A 27,976-nucleotide genomic window follows, 5' to 3' on the forward strand; every position below is an offset into this window, starting at 1 on the left:
AACCTTTTTCATGGTCACTTTTTATTCCATACACAAATTTACACACAAACACACGCTGCTTGCCGTTGTGCATGTGAGTATCTGCCAGGACAAAAGATGTAATCAAACAAAATCCGTGAAGTCATCCACTGTTGATACAAGTCTTTTCCTCTGCCCGGAGGCTTCGGGGTTCGGTGCTGGAGTGCTCTGCTGAAAAGACTTGCTCTGCTGAGTGTGTCCTTGGGTCAGCGAGATGCCGGGAGTCGAGCGGGACTGAATGTCTTCTTGAGCCTGGAGCACAGCAGAGGCAGAGTTAAATGGATTCAGTTCAAGGGAAATAATCAGTAAGTCAAAGCAGCAAGTGTTGACAATCCATTTATTCCGTTCTTACTCTGGTCCTGATCCTCTTAATGTGTCGCAACCTTGCTAGCCATTTAGAGGCGTACGCATCTGAGGGGTTTGCTCGGTACTGATGCACCAAAGAGGCCATCTGGGGAGTAACAAATAAGAGTCCAGGCTGAGTAAGGGTGTCCACGCATGTCTGACAAGATGTGAGAGGTAGAGATAAGAGGAAGACTTACATTTGCATGCAGAGCCATCTGTCTGACTAAGAGAGGAAGGTTGCGGTCTGAAACTATTTTCGCCACCGTTGTGTCTACTAACCCTTCAAGGTCTGAAAGGCAGAAAGAAGGAATAAAAACAACAGACTCACAGCAACCAGGAAGAACACCAGAAAAAACAGAGCACTTAGCTCACCTTTGCGGCACTGGAGAGTGACAAGGTTACATTCATAATCCAGTGGTTTTATAATGACTTCCACAAAGTTAAATTGACCCTAAAGGACAAAAAAAAAAGAGCATTTAAGGAAAAAATGTAGATTATACTGTCCACACACTTCCGAAAGTGTGCGTCTACCTTGATTGTGCCCAGTTTGTACTCCTCTCCAGAGTCGTTGTACACCACCATGACAAAATCGTTGCCAATATGTCGTTTTTTGTTGCAGCAGCCCTTGTCGCTCTCTCTGTTGGGCATCAGCGTGGCAATGTGAAAGATAGCTGCAGAGACACAATTTCATTTATAACACGCAGAGCAGACTGGCTGAGAAAAACAAATTATCATAAATCTGACTTTATTTATCCTGTCACAAGCACTGACCCTGCATGATGTCGTCGTGCCAGCAGTAAGTGAACTCGCCGTCATCTCCGTACTGGTCAAGCCCTCCCAGGAAGATCTGGTCGGGGTCGCAGTCTTTCAGGTGGATCAACTTCCCAAGGCCTGTGAGGAAGGCAGCGTACCTGTTCGAACCATACTCATTCGACAGGATGGCAACCTCATTGTTAACCTGGAGACGATGAAGACGTGTGTCAGAGCATTTACAAATGATAGGACAATAAGTTGAGACTAGAAGCAGTGCGTCCTCACCTGACCGGCTCCAACAAACACCACTCCGATCTTATGGGTGTCATAAGGAGGCATCTGGTCCAGAACCTTCACAGCACGATCTATCACCTACCATAAGAAAGCACACCACACTGTAAACTTTGTCTACGTGACACAACAGCAAATTTCGGTCCAACCCGAGAGACAGCTCACCTGGGTTTTGGGCAGCAGCAGCGGCTTGTTGGCTTCATTCCCAAAGAAAGGAGAGTGGTACAGCTGAAGGAAGACAAAGCTTGAGGAGACGAAAAGAAGAGACACGTGCAAATTAAAAAATGTGATTACACCCGGCAGTTCCAGATTTCTTCTCATCTCAAACAATCTTTCGAAGATTATTAAAATTTTCTCCACTGGCAGACTGCCACTTTGGATCTTGTAATTGGAGCCAAGATGTGTTTAGTGACTTCCCTTGATTCATTGTATCAATAAATTTGGCAAGACTGAGGCACTGCACTAGTTACTAGTGTAAAAGTGCAGAGTACCTGGGACTGAGTCCAGAGATTTTCTCTGTGTTGCTGGGTCCAGGTCGACTGTGGTAGGAGTCCCTCTCTGTCCTCCTCTCCCTCCTGGAGGAGGGCGCTGACACGGAAATGGTGTGTCCCCGTGGCCGGTGGCCTCCGCTGGGGGAGATGGGTCCAGGTTGCGCTGGAGCTGCTGGAAAAGCCAGCCTCAACACTGCTCCTCCGCTCTGAGACGGCGCTACACCCAGGCCTTCAGCTCCTAGACTTTGACTGCCCTGTCCATTAATGTCCCCTCCCGTGCCTCCTTCCACTTTGTCTTTTTCAAAATGAGGCTGCTGGGGTTGAGGTTTACCATCCGAGGGAGCTCTGGGTCGAGGTGTGTCTTCCAAATCGTTCTCTGACTCCATGGCAGCTTTGGTGAAGGCTTCAGGTAATGTTTGGAGCTCCGGAGATGAGCTGGACTTGTTAAGCCCGTGGCTCTGGGACTGAGTGTGGCTCTGGAAGAGAAGGTCGGGACCCTGGCTGCCGGGGGTGGACGGACCCAGCGTGGGCTGATCAATGGGAATCGCTCCCTCGCTCACTTCTTCCAGAGTCGACTTTTCATCATCTTGACTGGAGGTGGAGGATGACTGAAAGTTAAACAGAAGAGCACTGTCATGACAGTGCGTCTGGTCTTGGTGGGTGCTACATGTCTAAGTAACATCCACATGAATGAACACCAGGTCCGACAGTTTTCCGGCAGAACATTGAATTGTCACAAGATGGTCAATGTTATTTACTTATTCTGACAGTGGTTTTAAAGTTGTGGCTGACTAGTGTAGGTTTGTGTTGGACCACAATGACTTAAATGTAAATGGTGTGTTGTTCAGTCGCTGCTCCAGCTGTTGGTCAGGATGTGTGTGCATGTGTGTTTTTGTTAACAGGGACCAGCACCAGATCCGTACCCTGCTGAGTGTCCCCGGCGGCGGGGTCTTTGTGAACTTGTCAGCAGACATGAAGATGGGATCAGAGGGCATTGGCTCAAACTCTTCACTCTCCAGCCAGTCAGGAGGGGTGTGTGCAGCGGTGACCCCCGACCCCTCCTCCAGCACCACCACAGAGTCTACAGCAGGACACAGCGACAACCATGGGGCTTAAAGTTGGTCACACACACAGAGAAGCGAAGCATAGACACACAAACATTGTAGTGTTGTCCGCTGTTAGTTACATAATCAGAAACCAAAATATTTATTCAGGTGTAAGATTCTGACAAACATTCATTTTGACTTCAACACCTCACGCACATTCTAGTCACATTAAACATTACCAACAAACACATACGATCATTCCCGCTCATACTAATCAACGCACTGAGAGCTAATCAGCCAAACAGCCATGTGCACAATCGTGACCTTACAGTGAATCCCACCTACAAACACTGAGCCAGACAGCCCAGACAGACAGATCAGTGCGGCAGGCGGCATCTATCCGGCACTGGTTCATCTACTCAATTTCCATCCAGACGCATGCATCAGTTTGGTTTGTTGGTTATCTCAGCCAAAACAAATTGAAGCTACTGCAACAGCAGCCCAGACCAGGCTCCCCAGCCCCATATCTCTCAAACAACCCTCTCTCCTTCTCTCTCGCTCTCTCCTTTCAAATGGGAAGAAGAGAAACGCAATAATAATCGCACACGCCCTCAAAACTGCAGCTCAGAGAACGTCTTCATCGCCCTACTGGTCAACCCAGTAAAGCCAGGAAGTGCATGTTACTCAGATGAGGTCTGGGCTTTCCTGTTGACAACATCAGACGATCAGTGGTTAAAGGTCAACCTGGGAGTATATTTCAGAAACACAAGAGTTAGAGAAGATGATTATGACAAGAAAACTGATGAAAGGAGGCAGAAATGAAATCATGATTGATCCTGAGGTGTCATTGGCCTGACTGATTGGAGTGCAGGCACGTTGTCATCATCACTCATAGAAGACCCCCCCCCGTGTTAATAGAAGACCGATGAGTAAAGCAGAAATGCTGAATTTCTTAACTTGTACAATATTCAGGCATAAAACAGCAAGTCTTTTGCACAGATGGATAAGTGACGTTTTGTGAACTGTGAGTCCTTGCGGCGTTGCCTAACGCTTGATGAGACGACTGAAACGAGACAGGTTCTCTTCTGGTTGTCGCTACACTTCAAACACTTCAAAAAGTCACTGATCCAGTTGATAAAAATGAATCTGCAACCATGAGATGGTTAACTTTAGCAGCAGCTATTTCGAAAAGATTCCTCATGTGTTTTCATGGTCAACAGACAGATATGACTAATGTATGATGGTTTTGATATTCTATTCTACAAGATTCAAGATAATTTATTGGCATTTGTCACTGATCTGTCAAACGAAGAACGAAATTTCTCATCAGTGGTATTTAACTGTGTGTGTGGGGGGTGATTATCTCTAAGAGAAAGGGATAACGTGCGGCAGGGTGTAATGTAAACACTTGTAGTTGGTGCTTGTAGACTGCTGTATTGTACAAGTGAGAAGAAATATACTACACCAGGAGTTTTCTAGAGAGGGGAGGTGTGGGGTCACACATGTGGTGGACGGTACCTGCCCAGGAAATGCTCCTGTGCAACCTGCCAGGGGCCGGGGGGCCTGGGGGGGCAGTGCCCAGACCCAGAGACCAGAGAGAGTCACCCACTGCAGGCGGGATGCCAGCAGACGGGCCGGTGGCACATGAAGCCACATTACAAACCAGCATGGTGGTGAGGTTGAAGAAACATGAAAAGAAACCAGTCAGAACAAGGAGGAAAAAAAAACTCAAAGGCAATGAGGAAATAAATGATGAAAGAAAGAGAAGGAAAAAAGCTGAAAAATAAAGACAAAATGTGAGGGTGAATAACTGGAGGGAATGGAGCCCCAGAGCAAGAGAAAAAATGAGACATCTGGCAGCACTGAAAGTGAGGCTTCTGAAAAAAAGAAAGGAGGAAAACATGACTTATAAACAAGAGGTTGTCACAGCAGTGATATCAGACAATCACTGACCTGACGGAATCCAAGTTGGCTATTCATCGCATGCAGGTTCTTATCAAGTAGTCATGGACCATTAGGCTTTTGGCTCAGTCCATTTAAGGAAGATGCCTTCATGCATAACATTTCATGTATTAGTCAGCTTAGATTTTCCATCCTGTAGCTCACTATTCTGGATGTCTGTTGTATTCTGTTGTGTTGACTGTTGTGTTGTGTGTTTCAAATCACAATGATCTCAGATTTGTTGGACAAATAAGTCACCAGCACATAATCAAACATAATCTTTCTGATATTTCTCGCTTCCTCAGTCCAGAGGTTTCAGACTGTTGCTCACCAGTATTGGAGCGTTGGATCAGGTTTGCCTTTCCCCCCACATTGCTATGTGTTTGGGGTAGGGGCTCGGGGACAGGCGGGGGTGCAGCTGTGCTGGCGGGAGCGCTGGCCGTCTGACTAGGAGGCTCTTTCAATCCTTCCATTGCCATTAAGACACTAGAGAGCTCCTGAAGCGGCATGTTACCAAGCTCAGAGGAGAAGGGGCTGGGCGGATTCTCCAAACACATCAACCAGCTCGTGTTGCCTGTAATGACAGAGAGAAGGACCAATACAAAGAGGAAGACAGGGCGAAAAACTGAAAACTAAACCATACTGGTATCACCCAATAAACGTGTTTCATCTGTGTCAAGCCTCTGTTAAAAGCTTTTCATATTTTACCACTTAGGACAAAATTCAGCTAAAAGCGAGACCTGCTTTAAAAAACTTGAGCTAATATGCACTTATGGCAAAAGCTAAGAATGTTAAAAATACAAAACAACAGACAGTCACTGAGCCATAGAGACTGAAAGAGTTTGTTGACTGGTGACGTACCTGATGGCCTCCGTATGAAGATCTCTGCCCACCCCTGTGTGAGCATGGGGACAAACTCAGCCAGGCTGGGGTTGTCTTTGAGAGGCGGAGGAGCAGATGCAGTGGCAGAGTTGGAGGAGGGAGGGCCCAAACTATCCAGGGCAGGACCAGAGGAGGGAGACAACGGAGCAGCTAACTCGCCCTCCGAAGGGGACACCAGAGGACTTAGACTCTGAGCAGGACCAGCACGGAGAGCGTGGCCACCTGGTATAGTGAGAGCGGCAATAACAGGAATGTAAGCATTATGTTTCTAAATCTTCTCTTGCACAGGGCCAGCTTAAAACAGCATCATTTGTTTGTGCTTTAATGACACTAAATATACTAAAACACATAATAAAAACATGTTATTCACTGTGCAGGAAAAAATACACATCTGCCAAAAACATAGAAGGCAAGGTATTGTAGCAAACACAAATACTGACAAACATATGCAGAGTACTGATGAATAATGCAGCAAATACTTCTCACATGCCTTAAGCAAGGAGACCCATTATTTCCCATTTAAGTGTTAAGTGTTACTTGCCAAGCGGGAAATGTATTACCTGACATGGAGCGGACTCGTATACGTGTGGCCCTGCTGTGCTGCTGACTTGACTGTGACTCCAGTTTGGCTGGAGCCTCTTTGGTCATTCTGGTGTGCAGTGACGGATCCGACCTGCAGGCTCAGGAGAGCAAAATGATTACAAAACAACTATCAAGACAACACTAGCAGTTCTGTCGTGTATTATTAACGGGCTTCTAGTGAGTGCCACTAGGTTTGCAGGTGTTTTTTTTAGAAACCAGAGTAAAGGAAATCAATATGAAAAATGTCAAGGTATCAAAACATTTTACACAGAAACACAAACAGGAAAAAACTCATAGTGGTTCTAGAGGACCAATCATGTGGTTGGTGGACCAGCTGACAGCTTACAATCGAGTGAAGTAGAGTCTGATTTTGTTTTCCGCATATCACAGACTCGCCTCAAGCTGTTCGCGTGAACAGAAAACAACATCCTCTCTCTTTAGAGCTTTGATTTGTGACAGAAGTCTTTTACAGGAAAAACAAATACGGAGGATGATCACATCTTTCACCTCAGGCAGAAATGCAATAGATATGAGTCAAGTAAATAGAAGAAGAAATATTGTGACAGTGTGCACCACCTGGTCATTTCCCCGCCTCCTCCCAGACGCTCAGACATATCCAGGCCCAGTAGTGCTTGTGTTCGGACTCCTCCGCTCGTAGTTATGGTCACCAGCTTGTTGCCCACCAGCCACGTCAAACTGCGACCGCCTGCCAACAGGAACTCGGCGATGGGGGACCTAAGGTGACAGTCAGAGGCCAAAATCAATGCTGGACCCTAACCCTTGCCGCAAAGAGTTAACTGATTTAAAAAGATTAATAAATAAAATAAAGTTTGCACCAACCTCTTTGGCAGCGCAGAGAAGTTAGAAAAGACATATCGTGCCATCATGTCCAGGCATGTCTCCGTGAGCTCCAGGTGGACAGTCTTCAGCCCCTCGTCTGCCTGAGTTACTGCATTTTCATCTGCAGAGCCCAGACTGCAGGTGGTGGTTGAGGTCTGCATCCTAAAGGAGGGAACAGAGAGATGACTTAACAACAGCAGGAGGTGGAGAGGAGTGAGAGGAGGGCACACCGAGACATGCAAATTCTGATATACAGGTACGGTAAGAAATGAGAGGAAACCACCACAGAAAAAAACACAAACCAAGCTCATGTTTCTGCTTATATCGCATGCAAAACAAACATTCATACGGATACATGCTGGGATAAGTGGCCGCCTAGGCAGTGAAACCCCACTGGTTATCTGCCTATATGTAAATAAGCTCCGTGTAGGAGGCTAAAGGGATCTGATTTGTAACATATTTTGGTTTTTGAAAAACCAGCAGGTAGCAGCTACGTGTGAGTCAGGGTGTTTAACGAAGCGCTAATGTCTCAGCTGAAGCCAAAAGTCCTCATTAGTGTTTGATGTAGAGTGCGCAGGACCTATTTGTATCCATAAGAATCATTACGTGTGCTTTACTTGACAAATGAGGTTAAAAGCAAATTCATGATGTTAACATCCATCTCAGTCAGCTCTAGAGAGACACTAAATGTGTATTGAAAGACTGCTGTAAGCTGCTCAGAAGTAAACACTCTCAAAACAAATAACAATCCAAGCCAAATGAGATGCCTGTGTTCATCATAATGACAGGCAGATAACCAGATCAGGATGAAATAAAGAAGTGAATATTCAACAAACTGGGCAGAAAGCAGAATTACAGAACTGATGTAGCTATACATGTCCAATTTACATGATTTAAGGGCTGCATTGACAGGAATATATCTCAAATAAAGGTCAATATTCTCAAGGCTGCCATGCATTGTACAAAATCCAATTCAAGTGTGTGTCTAATCCTGAACATACAGTATATGCACCAAGACAGACACCTAGTACTGTCGTGCAGATGTACTATTTGTTTTAGATGGAGTCAGAATAAGTCCTTCTCTCTCAGGCCGAGTCCCAGAATGTGAATTAACAACCATTCCACACAAGTTATACTCACCATTCTTCAATTTTGTTTTTTTTTTATTATTATTATTATTATTATTATTATTGTTGTTATTATTTCAAAATCTAGTGGGCACGCACACAAGAAAACATGACCATGAAATGCTCGCAACTGAAATAATACCTGCTTTACAAGCCCTGTACCAGCTTCATTTTATTCAATTTTCACAAACCAACTAGAAAAAGTTAAACTTTAATGATTTGATTCTTTAGTGCAGCATGAATGAGCAGCACAACAAAAGCTCTAGAGACCAAATAAAACCGTGTTTTAGCCTTCATTTTTTTCCCACTTAGGTTTTTGTCTGTAACTATTGCACATTAAAGTCTCAAACTTTGAAACATGGTCATGTGGCCTTGAGATGGAATAAGTGTCCACCAGGAGTCACAGTTTAAAACACATAAGCAGCACTGAGGAACAATGCAGATTTGCAGCCACTTGAAGCTGAAGCAGGTTAAACAGATCTACACTGCAGTTGTTTAGACCCATGAAGTTATGTGATTTACATTAAACAACGATTTCACACATACTGTGCTTCTGCTGCCATCTGCTGGGAAATATGACATATTCAATGTATTGGCACTGAAGCCACATGGTACAACTGCAGTGTTGGATCATATGTCAGAGACTTGAGCAGGTCAGCCAAGCAAACAACAAGTGTAGAGAAAAGTGGGGCGCAATGTGTTTGCGTACGGTAGATACGTGTATGGTGAACGAATGATTTGAGTCTGTTGGTCAAGATGAGTCCACCTTAGCCCAGATAGCCCTAAAATCTCACACTAGGAGATTGCCATGGTCATAGCAGCACAGTGGTTGTGTGAATGGAGTGAAATAAAAACCCAAACTACGTCAAGCAAGCAGACAAAGCTGTTGTGTTGCTGTGTTGCCCCATCACTGGCCCAGGAAGCAGAAGTGCTCTCCCACAAACAGGAGGGAGTCAAAGTTGTAGGTTGCAAGGTGTCAGTGAAAAATACGAAATCCCTTCATTTTGAATACACATGCTTTGCTCCGGGCACTCCTGCCATTCATGTGTTGTTAGGTTAATCAAAACCAGTCAGCAATACACCCAGCAAAACAAAAATCAAACCAGAGCAAAGGTAAATTAAATACAGACTAAAACAAAAGCATAATTTGTGTTAGAGCAAAATCAAACAGGAGAACATCATCGTGGATTAAGACGTGTCTACAAACACTGCATGCAAAAGCAAATCATGAGAGACTTAAATGTCGAAAACGTCACGAGTATGACCACAGCCAAACCAAAAATGTTGCCACACAAACCTTCCTCCAGCATGCACCACCCGCTCCAGGTGTCCCTGGCAACAAACCACCCCAAAACCCACCCCAACGGACCTGCATGACAATGACCCTACACCCCGTCAACCATCCCATGGAGGAAGCAACAAGTGTAGGAAGCAAGTGTTTGGGTTGTTGTTGATTTTTGTTTGTTTTGTTACCCAGAAGGCTCTTCTCTAACCTGCGGACCGCATGTTCGGAGACACTGATGCTGCGGGAGCGGAAAGCGTCCATAGCTGATAGGTCCCTCAGCTCTTTAACTGGAGAGCTGCTGCTATTGGCTACCGCTGCTGCTGCCTTTGCCACTTTTGCCGCCCGCAGACTGGGGCGGTGAAGAGTGTCCACGGAAAAGGGCGAGGGGAACGGGCCAGGGATGGCGTTACGGTGGCAGTGAGGGTCATCGTGAAGGTGGCAGTGGTTTGGGAGTGTGGGGGGAAAAGTGTGGTTTGAATGTGTACCAGGAAACAGCAGGAGGCATCACCCGCGCATCAGAGCGACGCGAGCAGGCGATGTGGAGCCATATACCACGCACAGGGGAGGGAGGGGAGGGGGTACAGAGGACACGGCCACAAACGTCAAAGGGCAGGCGTCACACGAGGAGGAGGGAGGGGGATCAGGAGCAATGTGGGAAGGATCCAGGATGACACAACCACCCCCCAAAACCACAACCACAACGCAGCACCCAATGGCAGGAGGCAGCGGAGGGAGGGGGGTCAAATGAAGAAAAAACAAAACAAGGTGAAAATTAACAGCAGTGAACATCATGAATCAGATCACAGGAGAGCGGAGAAAGAAAAGGAGGATCACAAAAGAATATACATCAACTGAATGGAAACCAGACAAGCTAAGGCAAAGGGTAAAAACAGCTTCTGCTATTAAGAAAGAAAAACACACACACAGAAAAGTATTCAGGAGAGCAACAAAATAAACATTATATCACACAGCAGGTTTAAAGTGAACACTAGTAGTATAATAGTAGGGATAGACTCAGCACAGGGCTTATGTAATAGAAGTTAAAACAACGAGAAGAAAAGAAATGCTGGATTAAACCTGAGGGTTGGAGTACAATAAATCTTGACTAAATACTAAAAGTGAGATCAGAATATCATAGTCCATTGTATTCAAGGACACTTTGATCTGTCTGAATTTAATGTTTACCTCATCAATAGTAGTGTCAGAGAAAAGGTTTAGATACTCTGGGAATGTGACGTGCAGTACTCCAACCCCACAGCGAGCAATGAGCAGCACAAACACAATGATACCACAGCATGAAATAAACTGAGGGCGGTGAATGTAGAGGATGAGTAGAGACTGAAGTTAGCAGAGAAGCTATTTTTACTGTGGGAAGCTGCAATGTGGAGTGATCCTTGCTACTAGAGCAGCAAGGGTCTAATGAGCGTTATTTTTTAATTAACGAGCAAATGCGGGGGCACAAATACTGTTGAGGACTATATGTTTCATTTGGCTACAATGAAACTCTGGACCCGATGACACATGGGGAGACAGTGTCATATTCTTTTGGTAAAGCCACGAGGGTCTCTGAGAGAAGCACCGTAGGCACCGGTTGATAAACCACGTCGTCCAGTTTTTAGAACTTGTGTGAAAACACCCACAATTGTCCTTTCAGGTCACTTTTGTTACGATGCCTGTCCACACAACCCAGCAGAGTAGGACACTACCCAGGTCTCTGGAACAACATCACTTCAGTCCCCTCCTGTCTTGATCACTTATGCTTTGTTTTAGTGGGCGGTACCTTTGAATGTGTGATTTACTGTACAATGTTCAGCCAAAGTGAAAGAAGTTTCACGTGTAAAATCTGACGTCATAAACTGCAGTGAGATGGTGAGTTGTGACTGAGGAAAAAGGAAATAGTCCTCTCCACGTAGCATTGCTGTGTATGTACTGTACTGTAGACACAGGTGACAGACACAGAAACATCTGCACAATTCAATGAAAGAATGAATCTAAAATAACGTGACATTACACAGGGTTCATGTTATTTTGTCCACCCCTGTACGTCATTAAGATGAGGGGGAGTGACAAAAAAAACTAATTGTGGCAGAGGAAGAACACAATTAAAAACATAAAAAAAAACACACACAATGAACTAATGATCACCATGGCAACCTGAGAAGAGTCATCGCAACATTTGCGCCACAGTGCTAGTCATGCTGAGTCCCCTGTTACCTTGGCAACCCCCGAACCACGAACACAGAAATGGCCGCATGGGCAGCGTGAGGTGTTCGCTGTTTTGTACCACAGCACTTTCGGTGTGAATAAATGCTTTACCTCTTGGGCCTTTCGTTGAGGCTGGTGCTTCGGGCGCGAAACGGGCTTTGCTCGTGGCTGTCATCGAACGGAAGCAGGGCGTTGGAACGCAAACCCTGAAAAAAGAGACATAAGGACATGTATGGTCACAGAGACAAGGAAAAAAATTATTAAGTGAGTCCAGGAGACTATAGCGTGGCTTAGCATAAAGGACAAGGAAACAGGAGTAAAGCAGGAACCAAAGTGTACTTTTACAGGGGGGTGTGTATGGGGCTATTTCTTGGATATGCATGATGTTCTGCTTGTTGTTATTTCTATTTTATTTTGTGGTTGAAACAGGAATGTTCCTACTGCCTGTAGCTTCACATGAACAAACTGGAAGGAGAGTGCTGAACTTATTTTCTACAAGAAAGCACTGAGGCAAATTTCCCAATATGCCTAATTCCTGCTACGAGGAATCATCACTTGACAATGACAGGAAAACATCAGAACCTCATTCTTTACAACACTGTGAAACTGACAACACAGCGAGATTTAGAAAAGTTGTTTCAGTAAGAACTAAACTATGTATAAGTGCGCTGTAGTTTCTTTCATGAATGCGCTAGCACAAGAATGAGATGAAAGCACGCTGATGACATTGATTCACACGTAGGCGGATTGCCTTTGTGTTGCATCATTTCACTTTGTATTATTAGTTTGAAATGGAGTTGTACCTTTGTGATATACTGGACAAAGTCCTTGCGGAATGGGAGTCTGCAGCGTATGAACCACATAGCTATGACATGGTGGGCCAGGGACACGATGTACTGATTGAACCTGAGGGGAGTGAGAAGAAAGTATACAAGTCAAAGAGTGTCTGCGCATCTGAAAATACAAAAGATTACGTGTGTGAGAACTTACTTAGAGGGATTAGTGTAGGGTAGCGAGATGGCAAACACGCTCACATACTGCTCAGCTACAAAGTTGGCATAAAGATGGGGGAGGCGCACCAGAGCTGTGAAGAAACGCATCAGTCAATCACTGTCACCAGGTGCTCCCTTTGCCACAGAAAATGTTGGCCGGCTATCCAAAAAAACACTAAAGAAAAGCAGCCAGACTCGTAGAGTTTGGCCCAAGTAGCATCTTCACTTCAGAACTCAGGTCCAGTTGCCTTTGTTTAGCATTTTTGGATATACCATGACCAAGAGACTATGAACCTTCACAGACGCGACGATAACAAAAAGCTCTTAGTACTTACTGGAGAGAAACTCAAGCATAGGTGATGCCATGGCAACTGTAGCAGAGATGTGGGTGAGCTTGACGATGAGAGCGGGGAGCAGCTTGATCATGATATCAGGCATCTCCACCGTGCACATGGTGAGTGCCACCACACACTGCTTGGCACAGCGGTAAATGAGACCCGTCTCGAGGCACTGAACCAGCTCTCTCTGTAAAGGGGGGAAGGAAATGAACTAATGTCATTCCAGCTACATAGGTTGTTTCTGTGTATGTCTGTAAAAGGCCTGAAAACCACCAATGTTGGCATAATGTGGATCTTCTGGCTCCAAACATCTGCCTAGAGCGGCAGTTTTACAGCATCCTACAAACCTGTAGGTGATGCCACAGAAGGCTCTCAGCTCCTACATATTCATATTCGTACCTGTCTCGACTGCTCCAGGTAATTATGGTAGGAGGTAATCGCCTTAAGGACGGGGACCACTGCCAGCTGAACGTCCGTGCGGGAGAACCCTTCTGGTGTTTTCTTCAAACGCTCCGAGATAAGACGATCCGTGACCTACACAGGAACAGAAGAGATTAACGGAGAATGCATTCACTTCATGTACAGTGTGTAGGTTAGCTTGTAAATGTAGAACCAGGCACTACCATGCAGCAGAGTGTAGAGCACAGTTGGTCTAAGCTGCACTGTGACGTGAGCAGCAAGACTTTGTATTGTAGTGTCCACGGCAGCTTGTCAAGGACAAGCTTCAGAACCTTCCAATCTGTCTCCTGAAATGAAAAAATAAGCCATGTTTATTTCTGTGAATATTTTCCATCATCTGTCATGTTATATTCAAGGGAAAAAATAAGAATACATAAACAAAGGCAGCTGGATTTGTTTGGTTTTCTTGAATTTCTAAGGTTAGTTAGCAACAGTGAGGACAACAACATCCTTGAGCCTGGGAGAGTATCTTGTCATATAAAGAATCACTCATCTGGAAAAAACAGCAACCAAGCTTAGTATAAATAAATTCTGTGTGCACCACCCACAGATGTTCCTAATGGAAACTTAAACTCCTTACCAGTCATTTAACAGACATCTGGGTGCATGGGGAACATCTTCAAGTAAACAAGTCCAGCAGTCTTTGTGTTTCACTCAATGTTCATGTTCAAAATCTTTAAATGTAGCTGGGAGATCCTGCTGTAAGTCTTGTTGTCATTCAAACAGCCTCGCAGTTCAACAGTATCTGCAACATCCCTGATGTGATTCCCCCCATAGATATGTGTTGTTTTTATAACCACTTTTCTTTTTGCTATGTATAACCCTATGCTCCCAAATAATGAAGATTATTATATAGTGACTCTAGGCTCCCAAATAATCACGATTAAGTGCATTTGCGTGACATTTTGTGTATACCATCTTGAGGCACTGCAGAAGGACACTGAAGGCAGGTGCGTAGGGAAGGTAGGCCGAGCGTATCGAGGCTGCTGATGCGGGAGGAGCTGCAGGGGGGACAGGACTGCCAGCAGGAGGAGACGTCGAGCCTGTTGGTTTCTTTTCAGTGACACGCTTCTCTGGTTCGCTGAAACGACAAATCACATTGAGTTATAGTTTTGTTATTTTTGACTTTGATTATTAAAATAAGACAAAGGTGTAAAAGTGAAAGGCTAAAGTGTGCGGGTGTTTCGTCACCCTGTGTCACAGTAGCAGTAAGGGCTGAATCTCATGGCGCCATCTTTGTTAGGAACCCCAAGACGGTGAAGAGAATCTGCGCGCATCATTAGGAAGAAGTCAAACACCTGAAAGAGAAAGATGAAATAAATTAGCCCGCGGGCATGCACAGGAAATAAGAGATGAAAAATGTATCACCCATACCTGTAGTCTAATACTGGAAGCGATGGCTGAACAGTACTTGTTCTTGTAGTGAAGCTGCAGGTGGCTGATAAGCAACTCGTAAACACGACTGGCGTGGCTAGCTGGTTGGCTGTACAATTTGCTCTGCCAGAGGAGAAAATTATGAAGGTTTATCGCCAGATTCCACATTTAACAGATTCCCACTTTGCTCTCGGTTTCAAGGTTCATGTTTTTAGTTCCATCATCTAAGAGTAAGCTGAGGGAAAGGGGTTTCAATTTGTTAGGCTGGGTGCAAAACGATGGCACAGATGGAAATATTCTTTTTGTAACTTGATTATTTTGCCTTCTCAGCCCTCAATCAAAATTTTTAACAGTTTGATATTAATACCAAGCTTGGTTTGTTAAAGAATATCAACTGCAGTAATTAAAAGTCCACAGCCAAAAGAATCTTTCATTTTTAATCTAAAATTTAGTAATGCTACTCAAAAAAAGTTTTCTGTCACGAAGCTGCCGACTAATTTAATTAGATGGAATAACAAACCAAGTGAACAAAATGTCAGTCGATATGATTACTACATGTAGTTACAGCTATTTCTTGATATGGCATTTTGGCGTTAGATTAAACTACACGCAGATACTGCTCTTTGAATTGATTTGCAGATAATATAAGTTAAAAAAGCTGATTTATTTGAAATTCCTATTGGACATTATTTAATATTAAAAAACATAACAAATGAAACTGATGTGAGACACATCAAGCCAGGCCAAGTCACTTCGGTTCATATACGAAGTTAATGCATTTTCATGCATTTTTGATATATGTTTGAAAAGACACGATTCCTGGTGAACATTTTGTTGATGTAGGTTTAGATCATGAGATGACCATTTGGGTTTTTCAAATGTTTTCAAAAAAAAAAAAAAAAAGGCTGAAAATAAGTTCTTGGGTCTTAATGGAGATGAGCTAAGTAATGTTCTGTAAATTTGGAAACTGTTTTCTTTAAGTCAGTTGGATGAATTAAATGAACTTCTACATGCGTGTACCTGCAGGATTTCCAGCAGGCCCAGTATGGCGGTCCTGACATCCTCCATAGGAGACTCTGCCATGGGGTCTCTCTCAGAAACTTCCAGGGGCCCCGAACACACCAGAGAGCGGCTGGCCACCTAAAAAGAAATCAAACGCGTAAATGATCCCAGCTCAGCAGAAATTAAGAAAATGAAATGACTTTGTGAAGGCTATTGTGAGACTGTGTGTGCTTTCTTGTTTGTGTACACGTTCTATGATGTCCAGCAGGCTGGTGAAGTGGTGTGTGTTGCAGCCCTCAGCGAGGTCCACCAGCAGCTGGGTGGCCTGTTTCCTGACAGCCAGATCCCGGTCTTCAGCTATCCCACCGAGCTGAGGGATCACCACCGTTTCAATTAACTCATCCTGGAGGGAGGGGGGAGGGGATCAATAAACAACAGTTTACCAACCATAAGACACAATAAACAAACATCAGTTTTTACAACATCAACAGCAGCACACAGGAGTCCAATATCTAACTGTTCTTCACCAGTAAAACTTGGAGCTGTGGTATAAGATGCAATAGACATTGTCAGTAGCCTATATCTGTCAAGTGGACGGACGTGCTGATGTTCACAGACCTCATAGAGCTGTCGGTTGGTGCTGAGGACAAAGGAGAGGATATGAAGAACTTTGATCCTAATCACACTGCGATTCTCATTCCTTTCAGAAAAACAGAGTAGGGGAGAAAAGTATTAGACAGAGCAGCTATGGAATATAGGATTGAGGATAACAAGGAAATTACCGTAACCTGCATCCTACCTGAAGAATTTCTCCATAAGACGGTAGAGACTCTGGATCCAGCCGTCCTTAGCGGGCTGGATAGACTGGGCCCTGTACGAGATGAGGGTCAGCACTGACGCATCCTGTCACACATGAGATTAAGATTATTAAAGAAGCAGCACTGTGTGTGTGTGTCAGAGAGAACCAAACAACAACACAGGGTGACAGAGAGTGTGGACACTCAAAAGCTCTTACAGGTCTCTTATCAGCACATTTCTCGACTAGACTGAAGAACTTCTCTGTGGAGCCGTGGTAACCGTTCTGCTCATAAAGCTCTTCCACTGTGGTCAGCAGCTCGTACACGATGGCCTTCAACTCCGCACTGCCTATCGTCTATGGGGACAAGTCGAACTAAGTAAAGCAAGAGCTGCCATTTTACTTTGTGTCTGCATGTGAAATATACATTATGTACGTGTACCTGGATCTGCTGCAGCAGTCGCTCTATGATGCCCAGCAGGATGTCCCAAGTGACCACCTGCAGCTCTTTGCCGTACTTCTTGATCAGTCTTGTGATGGAGAGGACGATTTCATAGGAGACCACTTCATTGGCACTTGACATGGCCTGAATGCAACAATCACTTTAGTTCACTCATACTGTCCAGGTTTCACTGCATCCTGTTTGACGCAAGACTTTTTTGGTACGACTATGAACACAAACTTTCACAAAGCCTATGTCACACAATACTATACAAGACACTGGAGAATTCTTCTGAACACAAGTGCATCACAACACTAAAGGACACAATCATGTTTGGACAACAACAGAAACACATGTTAGTTTTTTTAATGGCATGAGACTGCATTTATGTGAATTAGTGTTACCTTGTAAAAAGATGGCAGAACAAGTGTTGGTGTGTTTTTGAGCGCGGGGAGTCTGTGCGCACCCCAAAGTGCCATTCCTACAAAGAATACTGCTCCTCTTAACAATGGTGCGTCCTCCATGTACATCCTAGTGTAGATGGCAGAGAAACATGGACAGGAGAATCAAGCTCTCTACAACAGTATTCATATGTTCATGAACACACACTCTATATGTAATAAAGCAACAATACCTCTCCTCCATGATGCGGCACATGGTGTAAATAGCACTGTGGCCGAGGTGAGTCCCCAACACCTTCCTCATCAGCTGAGGACGCAAAGAGCAGCACAGCATGAGAAAAGAACAAACAACACACAAGAAAAGACCAGGGGAGGCACTTGTCAATAATCAGGGCCTTCAAACAAAAGGCCTGTGTGTGTGCGCACGTGTTCTCTCACCTTCCAGCAGGATTCACAAAACTCCTTGACGTTGACGGTCCGACAGAGTGTGATGATGAAGACGGTGAGAGACTCTGAGGGCAGGCAGTTATAGCACACTACCGCATCCAGCACTTGTAGAGCCACCTGATCACAACAAACACAGACAATCACATATAACGACAGTACAGATGGCTGTAGTTCAACTTGTGCCGAGGATGGTGAATACAAACTAACCCTTTCCAAATAACTTTTATTTATACATGTTACTTTGACTAAACAACGGCAAGATACTTCACTTCAGCCTTAATATAACTAGGACTTTACAGTCTCTCGTCACTGATCATGATATCTGCAGGGAAACTCTTCTCCAGTCAATGATAACCTGAAGAAATCAGTATTGATGCAGGCACACAAACCAGAACTCTATTAACGTTTCATAATCAGCAAAATCTTGCCGAAATATGATTTCCTCCATCTGTATGGAGGTTTTTTAATGGACAATTTGCTATAGTGACATGGTGATAATTGTGTCCCTCTGCATCCACACAATTCAGCTTTCAGGGTTTAAAACAACATAGGTTGTGCATGGATTACTATTACAACACCATATATCCACACAACTGCAGGCCCTTCCCGTTGTGTGAGTCTATTGCCAGTAAACAAAAGCAGCTCCAATGACTTTTGGAAAAAAAACAAATACCAACCTCAATGTCTGTTGAGGAAGTTGTTCTGTTACACAACAGACAGATATTCCTGCACAGAGTACAACAGAACATGTTAATAACATTTCCTGACTATGGGGAAAAAACACCCTGTGTGTTTTTCTGCGTCTGTGTGAGAGAGAGAGGAGCTTTTACTCACTGGACCATGAGGGAGACGTTCTGGTCCAGGTAGCAGCTGTTGAACTTCACTAAATTTACCAAAACGTGGAGAAAATCTGAGGTAAGGCCTATGTCCATCCACAGGAGGACAAATCGTGCTGAGAGAAGAGAACAGAAGCAGACCAGGTTTAATAGGATATTCTAATAGAACAGTTTGCACAAAATCTTAGCTTGGCAAAGGCTATGCTATTCAGCGTTAGCTTAAAATATCTGAGGGAGCTGTTGATTCAACTGTGTTTTCATTTTGGAGGCTGTAGTTTGTAGTGTTATTGAATTGTAATGTGTTGTGTTGTATTGACATGTGTTTTTATTATTTTGATACCTTCCAGTTGATTTACCACCTTTCTGATGCTGTTTCACCATAAACTGAACAACAGCCCAGCCACGAAGTTAACATTTAGCGAAGGAATGTATTTGTTTTCACTAGTGCACGAAAGGAACAGCCAAGGAAGTGTGTAGACGCTATTCAAGTTACAAAATCACACAACCACCAGTGCAGCTCAAATATCATTTAATATAAAATGCCAGGTTTCAAACCAACAGAGGTCTGACTAACATGGACGAGGCACATTTTCAAATCAACATGTGCAAACCATTAGCGCTCCAAATACAATTTGCTGTGGCCAAAATGTGATGATAAGAAACAAGCTGCAGAATTGCGTAATGTCAACACAAAGTTCACCTAGAAAAAGGCAGCACTGATCACAAGCTGGAACTGATCAGCGGGACGTGACAGAGCTACAGTCGTATCCGTGTTTAATAGTGGTTACTTCAATGGTGAAGGCCTGTTTGATATCAGTGGAATCTACATTTTCAATTCTGAGAACCAAAACAAAAGATTGCAGTTCATATATAAAGGTGTGCAGGCGAATGTTTTACCTATATCCTCCTCCAGGTATGTGATGTCCTTCCCGTTTTCTGTCAAGGCCTTAAACACTTCTAGTCTGTCTGAGAGGTCTTCGTTGGACGGTTGGTAGTCCCTGACCACCTTGAAAAAGTAGGCTCTCAGAGGACCGAGCCGCTCTCCCTTAATATAAACGTTACAACTTTATGAAACAAGATAAACGTTTTTAAAATGATCTTGTGTGTGTGTGTGTGTGTGTGTGTGTGTGTTCATACCTGTCCCTGTATGATGGCTCGAAGTAGCTGTAGGACAGCATGTCTGGACTCTGGTGGCTGCTCTGGAGCCAGCATGTCCTCCACAGCTTTCCACACAGCCTCCACAGCATTCTGAATGACACGTGCACAGCTTTTAATAAATACACGCAATGCACATGTTTCTTTCGTTAAGCGTATCAGAGAAAGAAAACTCACGTCCTCAAATTTTTTACTCTTGGCCAGATCGCAGATGTGGTTCATCATGCGAATGCGGTTGCTCAGGCCACAGTCTGGCTGCAGCTCCTGAAACACGTCGGGGGAATGAGGAAGGCCGTGAGACAATGCAAAACACAGTGGGGCTAAAAATAAAAAGCTGATGACGTGTTCAGTCTCTTCTACACACCTTGATAATGTCAGCTGTGATGATGAACTCTGAGGGTTTGGTGTCGGTCTGTTTATTTGGCGGCCTCGCTGTTCCCAGCCCAAAGATCCCCTTCACCTTGTCCCTAAGACTCTCCTTGCTCGGCTGTTTATTCATGGCCTAGCGTGGAGAGGTGACACACTACACTGGCTGCCTGCAACAGAAACACACCAACATTGTTTCCAGACACTATAATCCATTCTCCCAAGGCTCAAGTTGTCATGTAGTAATAGTTTTAACCATAAATATAAATACTGCAGGAAAGTCCTTGTTTTCTTTTTTGACCACATCATTCATGAGAAGGTTGCAGGTTGCATGACTTCTATGTCCATGAGTTTACATCTCTTATAAGAAGTACATCTCCCGGGCCATTCAACATGGAAACCTAATAACTCTGATTATCTTGTTACTATAGTATATGTCAGGAGGTGGGAATTACAAAGGCAACAAGTGAACATTTTCAGCCTCAAAGCTGCTGCTGGGAACCCGGGAAAAACAGGCAATAAGAAGAATTTAAGAGACTTCGACAAGAGTTGCACACTATCTCCAAAACTGCAGCTCTTGTGGGGTGTTCCTGGTCTGCAGTGGTCAGCACTTATCAAAAGCGGCCTAAGGAAGGACGGCGCGTGTGCTTGATCTGCAACAACGGTCAGGTGATGATAATATCCACATAAATACCAGGATCCAGGTTTCCCAACACAGCATCACCTTATGATGAGACCATCAATGTTATTCACTTCACAAGTTGCAGGTTTTAATGCTGGGGCTGATTAGTGTATTATGGCGTTGAAACTGTCCTTGTGTTGGTTATATTTCAGCCTCTGTCACTAGATCAGACCGGGTTAATAAAGTTATCGGTCGCAGTACAGCACCAAGCATAACCTACTGAACAAATAAAGTTCGTTGGACTATTCATATGGAAAATGGATATGATTTTGGTCGTTTGGGTGAGAGCACCATTTATGTTTCAGGAGTGAAGTTCGGAGTCGCAGCCTGTAAATGTGTAAACCCAGGGGGCAGGTTTAAAGAATTTGCTGTCATGTGGACTTGACAGAGAGACAGAGGGGAGGGGAGAGGAGCTGAGCAGACAGACAACGACTGTTCTGTTTCAGTCCAACAACAACAACAACCACTTCGGTGCAAGGTATCCTCCGACCAGAGCCACTTATACCCGAGAACACCACACAACATAAACAATCCATTATTATGAGAAATGCACAATGGCGCTGCTGAACCTTTAGCTCTGCGTTGCTTGTCACAAGCTAGCGTTTCTCTGTGGCACTGAAGGTCTGCTAGCTCAAAGTGCGCCTCCCCTCCTCCTCCTCCTCGCCCGTCTCCCCCTCTCCTCTCACCTTATTTAAGTCGCTTTCGGTTTCATTCGGTCGCAGTTTCGTCCGTATGCAGCCTACACTGTGGGTGCACTGATATAACTCTGTCTGCTGCCGAAAGCTTGCTCTCAGTCCTCCACTCCTCAACCGGATGACACACTAATGCTCTGACAGCGGCACTTCCTACAAAAACACGTTTGACGCACTCGCTCATGGGAAACGTAGTTCTGGGGGCGCTAAATCCTCCGGCTAGTTTGTTAGCAGTTTCCTAGTTTTCCATATCATGGAAAATGAAGAGCAAAGCGCCAACAGAACCGTAACCTAGCAGTGTTCTGCTGTAAAACGGACCCGTAAAGCGGTTTAATTATCTGATATTTGTGATATAAAAGACTAACAATGATGCATTTCTAGCAGTTAGACTAGCAGCTAGCTAACGGCGCTGACGGTAGTGGAGTTGGCTTCATTATAGGGGCAGAAGCTGCACCGTGGCCAGGCCGCCTGTAAGTGGCGCTTTCAGATAAATATAACATTGTGTAATTGTATGGTTGTGAAGAAATAACACATTTGCCAGTGTTAACCCAAACAGTATGCACTGAAGCAATCAATGAAACATGTACTGCTAACGTTATATCTGTTGTGAATTATGAAACATTAATTATTCAACAAAAAACAGCTTTGTTTAGTAAATTCTTACGGTTAAAATCATATAATTGCAGACGTACTCTTCGTGAATACTTGTTGTAGTTTATAACATTTCCCGTCATTTCTGCGTTATTTTCACTTCTTATCTGATATTTGATAAATAGACTTTATAGCTTATAACATAAATTTTTTTTTTTATTTACTGAAATCGTATTTGGATTATATAATATTAATTATATATTGAATTATGCAATGTTAATGTTGTTTTTTCCTGTGTTTATTTATATAGATTAATCTGCTCTTCATGCCCTCGTGACGAGGAATCACGAACGCGAAACCAACTTCCGCTCCAGACCTGAGCTTCCCGTTCGCCGCTGCAAGAGGGTCAGTGATGTAGTCCAGTGTTTTACAATGACTTCCCCGTACTTCATGCAGACCAGATCTGTTATCACCCGCAGTGGAGCTACCGGTTGCACACCTGCAACTTCTCTCCGGTCCAAACTTTCCAGCAGACGGAGGGACGAGGACCCGGTTTCCTCTGTGGCGGTGAAGGTGGAGGTGGAGGAGTCGAGAGTATCTGAGCAAAGACCCTCCTCGGCCTCCTCTTTAACCGGTAAAGTAATGTTTTACCTCTCGCTGAGCGCTGTGTTAAACCTGCACAAATGAATTGTGATGTAACGTCTTAAAAACTACTGCGCATGCTCAAATGTTGAGTAAGATACTGTTAAGACTTGTTTGCAGACCTTCACGTCAAGTGATTGGCATCACATCCACTGACACATGAGTGGATCTGAGTCAAGCTGCCTCCAGTACAGCTGCACGTTAGGTTAACAGCATCATCACCTCTCAGAGGACAGTCAGGCTCAGTGTGTCCAGATGCAGATACTACTTTGTTAGGGAAGTGATTCCTGACTCAGGCTTTTTGGTGTCCTAAGTCAGCTCTAGGGGGCCACGAAATGAGTGATAAGAAACTGACAGAAAGTGAATTTAGTGTCTCAGTTGTTAGGAAACATGTCTCTACATTTTATAAAAAAAGTCACTTGGCGCCATATTGTGCTAAATATACACAGATCAGCCACAACATTAAGGATCAATTGTGTTACTAGCTGCAAGACAAAAAGATACGGTTAAGTAAGAATAGCATCTCTCCAGAGATTTTGTACAGTAGTAGCTACATTTTTAATAACCAAATTCTGCATTATTTTATGTGTCTTTCAGCTACGTATTGGATTTTTTATTTGGATTGTGAATTTAGTGCATTTCCTCTTCTCATTCAGGTAGTCATGAACTCCTCCACCAGACCACTTTGCAGCCCAAAGCAGAAACAGAAGCGTTACCGGTGAATCCACACAGCCGCAGGAGAAGACAGCTAAAGGTGGAATATGAGGAGGATGACGGTCTTCCGCAGATAAAGACGGAGCGCTGGGAACCCACGGACTGGAGGAAACAGCTGGGATTCATTCTTGAGATGAGGAGCGGCCGAGACGCACCCGTAGATAACATGGGAGCAGAGAAATGTTATGACACGCAGGCTCCTGCACATGTAGGCATTGGACAGATTTGTATCGTTGAAGTCTGCATAATTCAGCACACTGAATTGATCTCTCTGTTGTCCTCACAGGTGAGACGCTTCCAGGTGCTGGTGTCACTCATGCTGTCCAGTCAGACTAAGGACCAGGTGACAGCAGCAGCTATGCAGAAGCTCAGAGCACATGGCTGCACCGTGGAAAATGTACTCGCCACTGATGATGAGACACTGGGAAAACTCATCTATCCTGTTGGTTTCTGGAGGGTAATAAAAGAAACCTCCCTGACATCGCTGGAGTTAGTACTCAAAGCTTTAACGGACCTGAAAACTGCCTCTGTTCATTCCTTCATCTGCTGGGCTTCTCTCATCTGTGTTCCTCTAGACTAAGGTGAAGTACCTGAAACTGACATCGGCCATGTTGCAGAAGGAGTTCGGAGGGGACATCCCAAACAGCGTGGAGGGTTTGGTCCGCCTGCCGGGAGTTGGACCCAAAATGGCTCACCTGGCTATGGACATCGCCTGGGACCAGGTGTCCGGCATTGGTGCGGGCTTTTGACTCAGACATGCGCAGATACTTCAAAATGAATCCATTAATTATGTCTAGCGGGGCAGCGTGAACTGGTTTTCCTGTTTTATTGGATTATTGAGAGTCTTTACAGGAAAATGCTATGAACGACCAAGTTATATTTTTTCCAGCTTTTCTAGGTTTGTATTCAGAAATTTAAAAGTAATCATTAGCTTATTTATGGTATTTTGCTGCACTACCTGCATTGGGTTTGCATCAAAGGCTACACCTGCAATAGTTTGGTCGAAAAAAGCGTCCCACAGTAAGATCAGTTATCCAGAAATCAAGAATGTACAGTCGCATATAAAAATGCAGAGCACAGATTCTCACGAGAAACAAAGCTGGAGTCAGGGGAGGTTACCCTAGCCATGTGACTAGCAGCTGGTCAACACCCACCGATGTTCCTGATAAACATAATAAACAACCTCAAGGTTAAATCGATATCTTTAAAACAAAAGGCGACAGTTATTACCTTCATGAACGTACTTCAGTTCTGTTGTGTTAAAAAGAATTGATTTTAGCCACGTGTACTCAATACTTTATAAATTCATATTAATGATGTGCTTGGTCTAATTTGTGTTTTTTTTGTTCGTTTTTTTCGGTCTAGGCGTGGACACTCATGTGCATCGTATCTCTAACAGGCTGGGCTGGCTCAGGAAACAAACCAAGACCCCGGAGGAGACACGCAGGGCCCTGGAGGAGTGGTTACCCAGGTAACAGCATGTTCTCTTCACTACTGTCCCGCACAACCTGATTAAATATGACTTAATCACATGTTTTAACACATCAGTCAACTCTTAACAATGCTTCATACAATACATGGCTCTGGGGATCAGTGCTGACACATGTATTGGTAGTGGACTGCAATTACTTGCAATTAAATTGTGAGTGTAGATGAATCCACTCAAGACTGCAAGACATATTTTGAGGATGCAAATGTCAGTCTGAGCAGTTACCAGGAATTTTATTAACAAGTCGTAACATGTAACTTGAGAAGGGCTCGCACCTAAGGACACTGCAGTTCCCTGGAGCATTTCATTACCTTTAAGCTTACTGTTGTGGTTTTGCAGCCCACATATGTGCCGTTTTGCTCCGTCACCACCCAGCTCTGAACAAAACTCAGTGTACCCTACCTGCTCAAAAAGAGACAACTAGTGAAAATAAGGAGCCAGATGTATTTCTCAGCGACTGTGAGACATTCACCAAGTGGCCAGAAGCATGAAAGCTTGTTCACCTTAAGTTTGTTGCACTGCTTACAAGTGGCCGATATGCCTGTTCTCATGTTGCAGGGACCTGTGGAGTGAGATCAACTGGCTGCTTGTGGGTTTTGGACAGCAGGTTTGTCTGCCTGTCAACCCCCTCTGCTCTGTGTGTTTGAACCAGCACAGCTGTCCGTCTGCGCACAAGAGCTCTCCTGCAAAGCGGCCTAAAGCTGGATCACCGCGCTCCCCCAGTCCATCCACCTCCCTTAAAATAAAAGCTGAACGTGGACTGGAAGCTGCTGTCAAAGACGAGGTGAAAAAGACCAAGTCCCTGGCTGCACATGTCTCCCCCACCACACAGAGACGCAGGATAAAAACCAAGGTTACCTCTTGATTTTTGTCATCTCAGGCTTTTGTCTGAGCAACTAGCGGACATCTAACACGGAGACATACAACATGCTTTTATACACACTAAAAACATATGTTGTATTAGATAAATTCAGAATGTTTGTAGTTACTTTGATTTGTGGTCTTTATTTGACACTACAGTGGCATGATTTACATTTTATATGAGATTCAATATTTTTATAATGCTTTTGGGTTTTTTTTACCAAATAAAAAATGCTACTGATGATACTGTACTGAAACTATGTTTTTCTGTTCAATCCATCCATTAAACTTATCCTGAAGGGATCAGATCTGAAGAGCTGTTTCAGGAGACGCAATTTAAGATTAGATGTTAATCCAAGGTCTGAGCGGGGCCGAGGGTTACAGGTGCCGGTCGTCAGGAGCGAAAGGTGAGATACAGCCTGGACAGGTCAGCCGTCCATCAAAGGGCTAACACAGAGAGCGAACAACCATTTTTCTGCAGATGGGCTGTAACATGCAGCACAGCAGCAGACTGTTGTTTTATGACACCTTTGATTTTCTTGTACACTGGGCACAATATTTTTTTGCTTTTCAGCTTTTTTGAACAATTACAATACAGAGCTAGATCTTGTTACTCTGAATAGTTGTCCAAAAGAGTATTAGGTGTGTTATAACAGGAACAGGCCATAAAACAGGACACTGAAATAGAACAGTCTTTTTTATGTTAGTTAGATCCATTTTTAAACTACTTCAAGATTTCTTCCAAAGTCTTCCACACTGTGCACACTGGAATACGTGCACATGCTCACTGCAGCGTGTGCTACTGTAGTGTTCAGTGACTGAGCAGCTTACTCTGCACTGTGTGTCTGAGAGCCACTTGATATTACAGACACAGGTGGAGGTATTTAAACACGAATCCGCTCTGAAAGAAAAGTGTTGCGGCTGCTTCACTTCAATTTCTGTTCTTGCAGAGCAATTTACCTTCAGGCGCTTGGATTCCCTTGATTTCTTCTGCTGGAGCAAATGTTGAGCAAATTCTGAACAGTGACGAAAACCTTCCAAACCTGGTCAAACAGAAGACACACACATGCTGTGACGCAGAAAAATGCAAATACAGTAAATGTGACAAAATATATCCCAGTGTGAATAAGCTGGTTGGTTTTAAATAACAACAGACTTGTTTGGTTAAAAGGAGTCATATTTTCACAATATAAAAAAACGAGGAGATATCGCTAAGAAAAAAAAACGCATGACTCCAATTATTATTACACTATTTTTAGTATAGTCTTTAAATGTACACTACAGGCCAAAGGTTTGGAAGCAACTTCAAGTTTCAGTTCACAGTGCCTTTCTCAAAAACAGGCATGAGTTCTATGTATTTACTGCACGATCAGACTTTTATTGATAAGCATCAAATCCTCAATTTACCTTTAGGTGTACATGAATGTTACCAGACCACTGCTGAATAAATGTCAGCAAAAGAAAAGAAGGGCTTAGTTTTAGGGTCGACAAGATCTGAAAGAGTCACAACTAAAGTGCAAAAGTGGAAAAAAAATCAATAAATCACAATTTGGATTAATCACTTTAACTCTTTTGAGTGTGCATAAAAATATCCCTGGTATATGTCATGCTGTTGTTAAAGCCAGAGGAAGTTACTTTGAAGAAAGCAAAGTCTAAGCAAGAAAAAGTCCCATACCTGATAATTATAGAATTCTAAAAGTGTCTTGTGAATAACCATAGTTTCATTGGTTACACTCTGCAACAAAATAAATGTTGCAAAGTACACCAGTGCAACTATGGTAGTTTATGTACAAATTTGATCTTGCTTCCAAACTGTGTATATTATTCGTTTTTTAATGTGTTGAATTGCTTAAATGTACTGTAGTACCTGTAGTTTTGTGGATTTTTCTCA

At 43.9% G+C, this 27,976-nt stretch overlaps 2 protein-coding genes across 5 annotated transcripts; one reads left to right on the forward strand and one right to left on the reverse strand.

Annotated features, from left to right (window-relative positions):
- tsc2 (TSC complex subunit 2) lies at window positions 1–22,891 on the reverse strand. 4 transcript variants are annotated; one of them, XM_047578709.1, is made up of 42 exons: window positions 22,756–22,891; window positions 20,413–20,584; window positions 20,226–20,312; window positions 20,031–20,141; window positions 19,791–19,938; window positions 18,892–19,009; window positions 18,735–18,783; window positions 18,049–18,174; window positions 17,844–17,917; window positions 17,614–17,740; window positions 17,210–17,353; window positions 16,987–17,124; window positions 16,771–16,874; window positions 16,590–16,671; window positions 16,219–16,374; window positions 15,990–16,109; window positions 14,970–15,092; window positions 14,787–14,893; window positions 14,511–14,676; window positions 13,760–13,882; window positions 13,536–13,670; window positions 13,134–13,323; window positions 12,797–12,890; window positions 12,610–12,712; window positions 11,918–12,012; window positions 9,810–9,950; window positions 7,190–7,351; window positions 6,926–7,084; window positions 6,328–6,440; window positions 5,747–5,989; window positions 5,217–5,459; window positions 4,463–4,552; window positions 2,822–2,979; window positions 1,899–2,506; window positions 1,573–1,651; window positions 1,402–1,488; window positions 1,135–1,321; window positions 895–1,034; window positions 736–814; window positions 561–652; window positions 371–469; window positions 1–270 (listed from the first exon to the last, which is right to left on the reverse strand). In XM_047578709.1, the coding sequence occupies exons 2-42, from the start codon at window positions 20,545–20,547 to the stop codon at window positions 103–105; spliced, it is 5,703 nt and encodes a 1,900-aa protein (XP_047434665.1). In that variant the 5' UTR covers window positions 20,548–20,584; window positions 22,756–22,891; the 3' UTR covers window positions 1–102. The 4 variants fall into 4 exon arrangements, with proteins under 4 accessions (XP_047434665.1, XP_047434664.1, XP_047434668.1 ...); XM_047578708.1 differs by lacking the exon at window positions 22,756–22,891 and adding an exon at window positions 21,783–22,167; XM_047578712.1 differs by lacking the exons at window positions 9,810–9,950; window positions 22,756–22,891 and adding an exon at window positions 21,783–22,166.
- Window positions 22,812–26,336, forward strand: nthl1 (nth-like DNA glycosylase 1). The gene is made up of 6 exons (XM_047578713.1): window positions 22,812–23,013; window positions 23,678–23,943; window positions 24,022–24,192; window positions 24,311–24,470; window positions 25,101–25,206; window positions 25,783–26,336. The coding sequence occupies exons 1-6, from the start codon at window positions 22,812–22,814 to the stop codon at window positions 26,087–26,089; spliced, it is 1,212 nt and encodes a 403-aa protein (XP_047434669.1). The 3' UTR covers window positions 26,090–26,336.
- Window positions 26,337–27,976: the final 1,640 nt, after the last annotated feature.

Source organism: Mugil cephalus, chromosome 2 (assembly GCF_022458985.1).
Source record: "Mugil cephalus isolate CIBA_MC_2020 chromosome 2, CIBA_Mcephalus_1.1, whole genome shotgun sequence".
In the NCBI taxonomy this organism is placed as follows: Eukaryota; Metazoa; Chordata; class Actinopteri; order Mugiliformes; family Mugilidae; genus Mugil; species Mugil cephalus.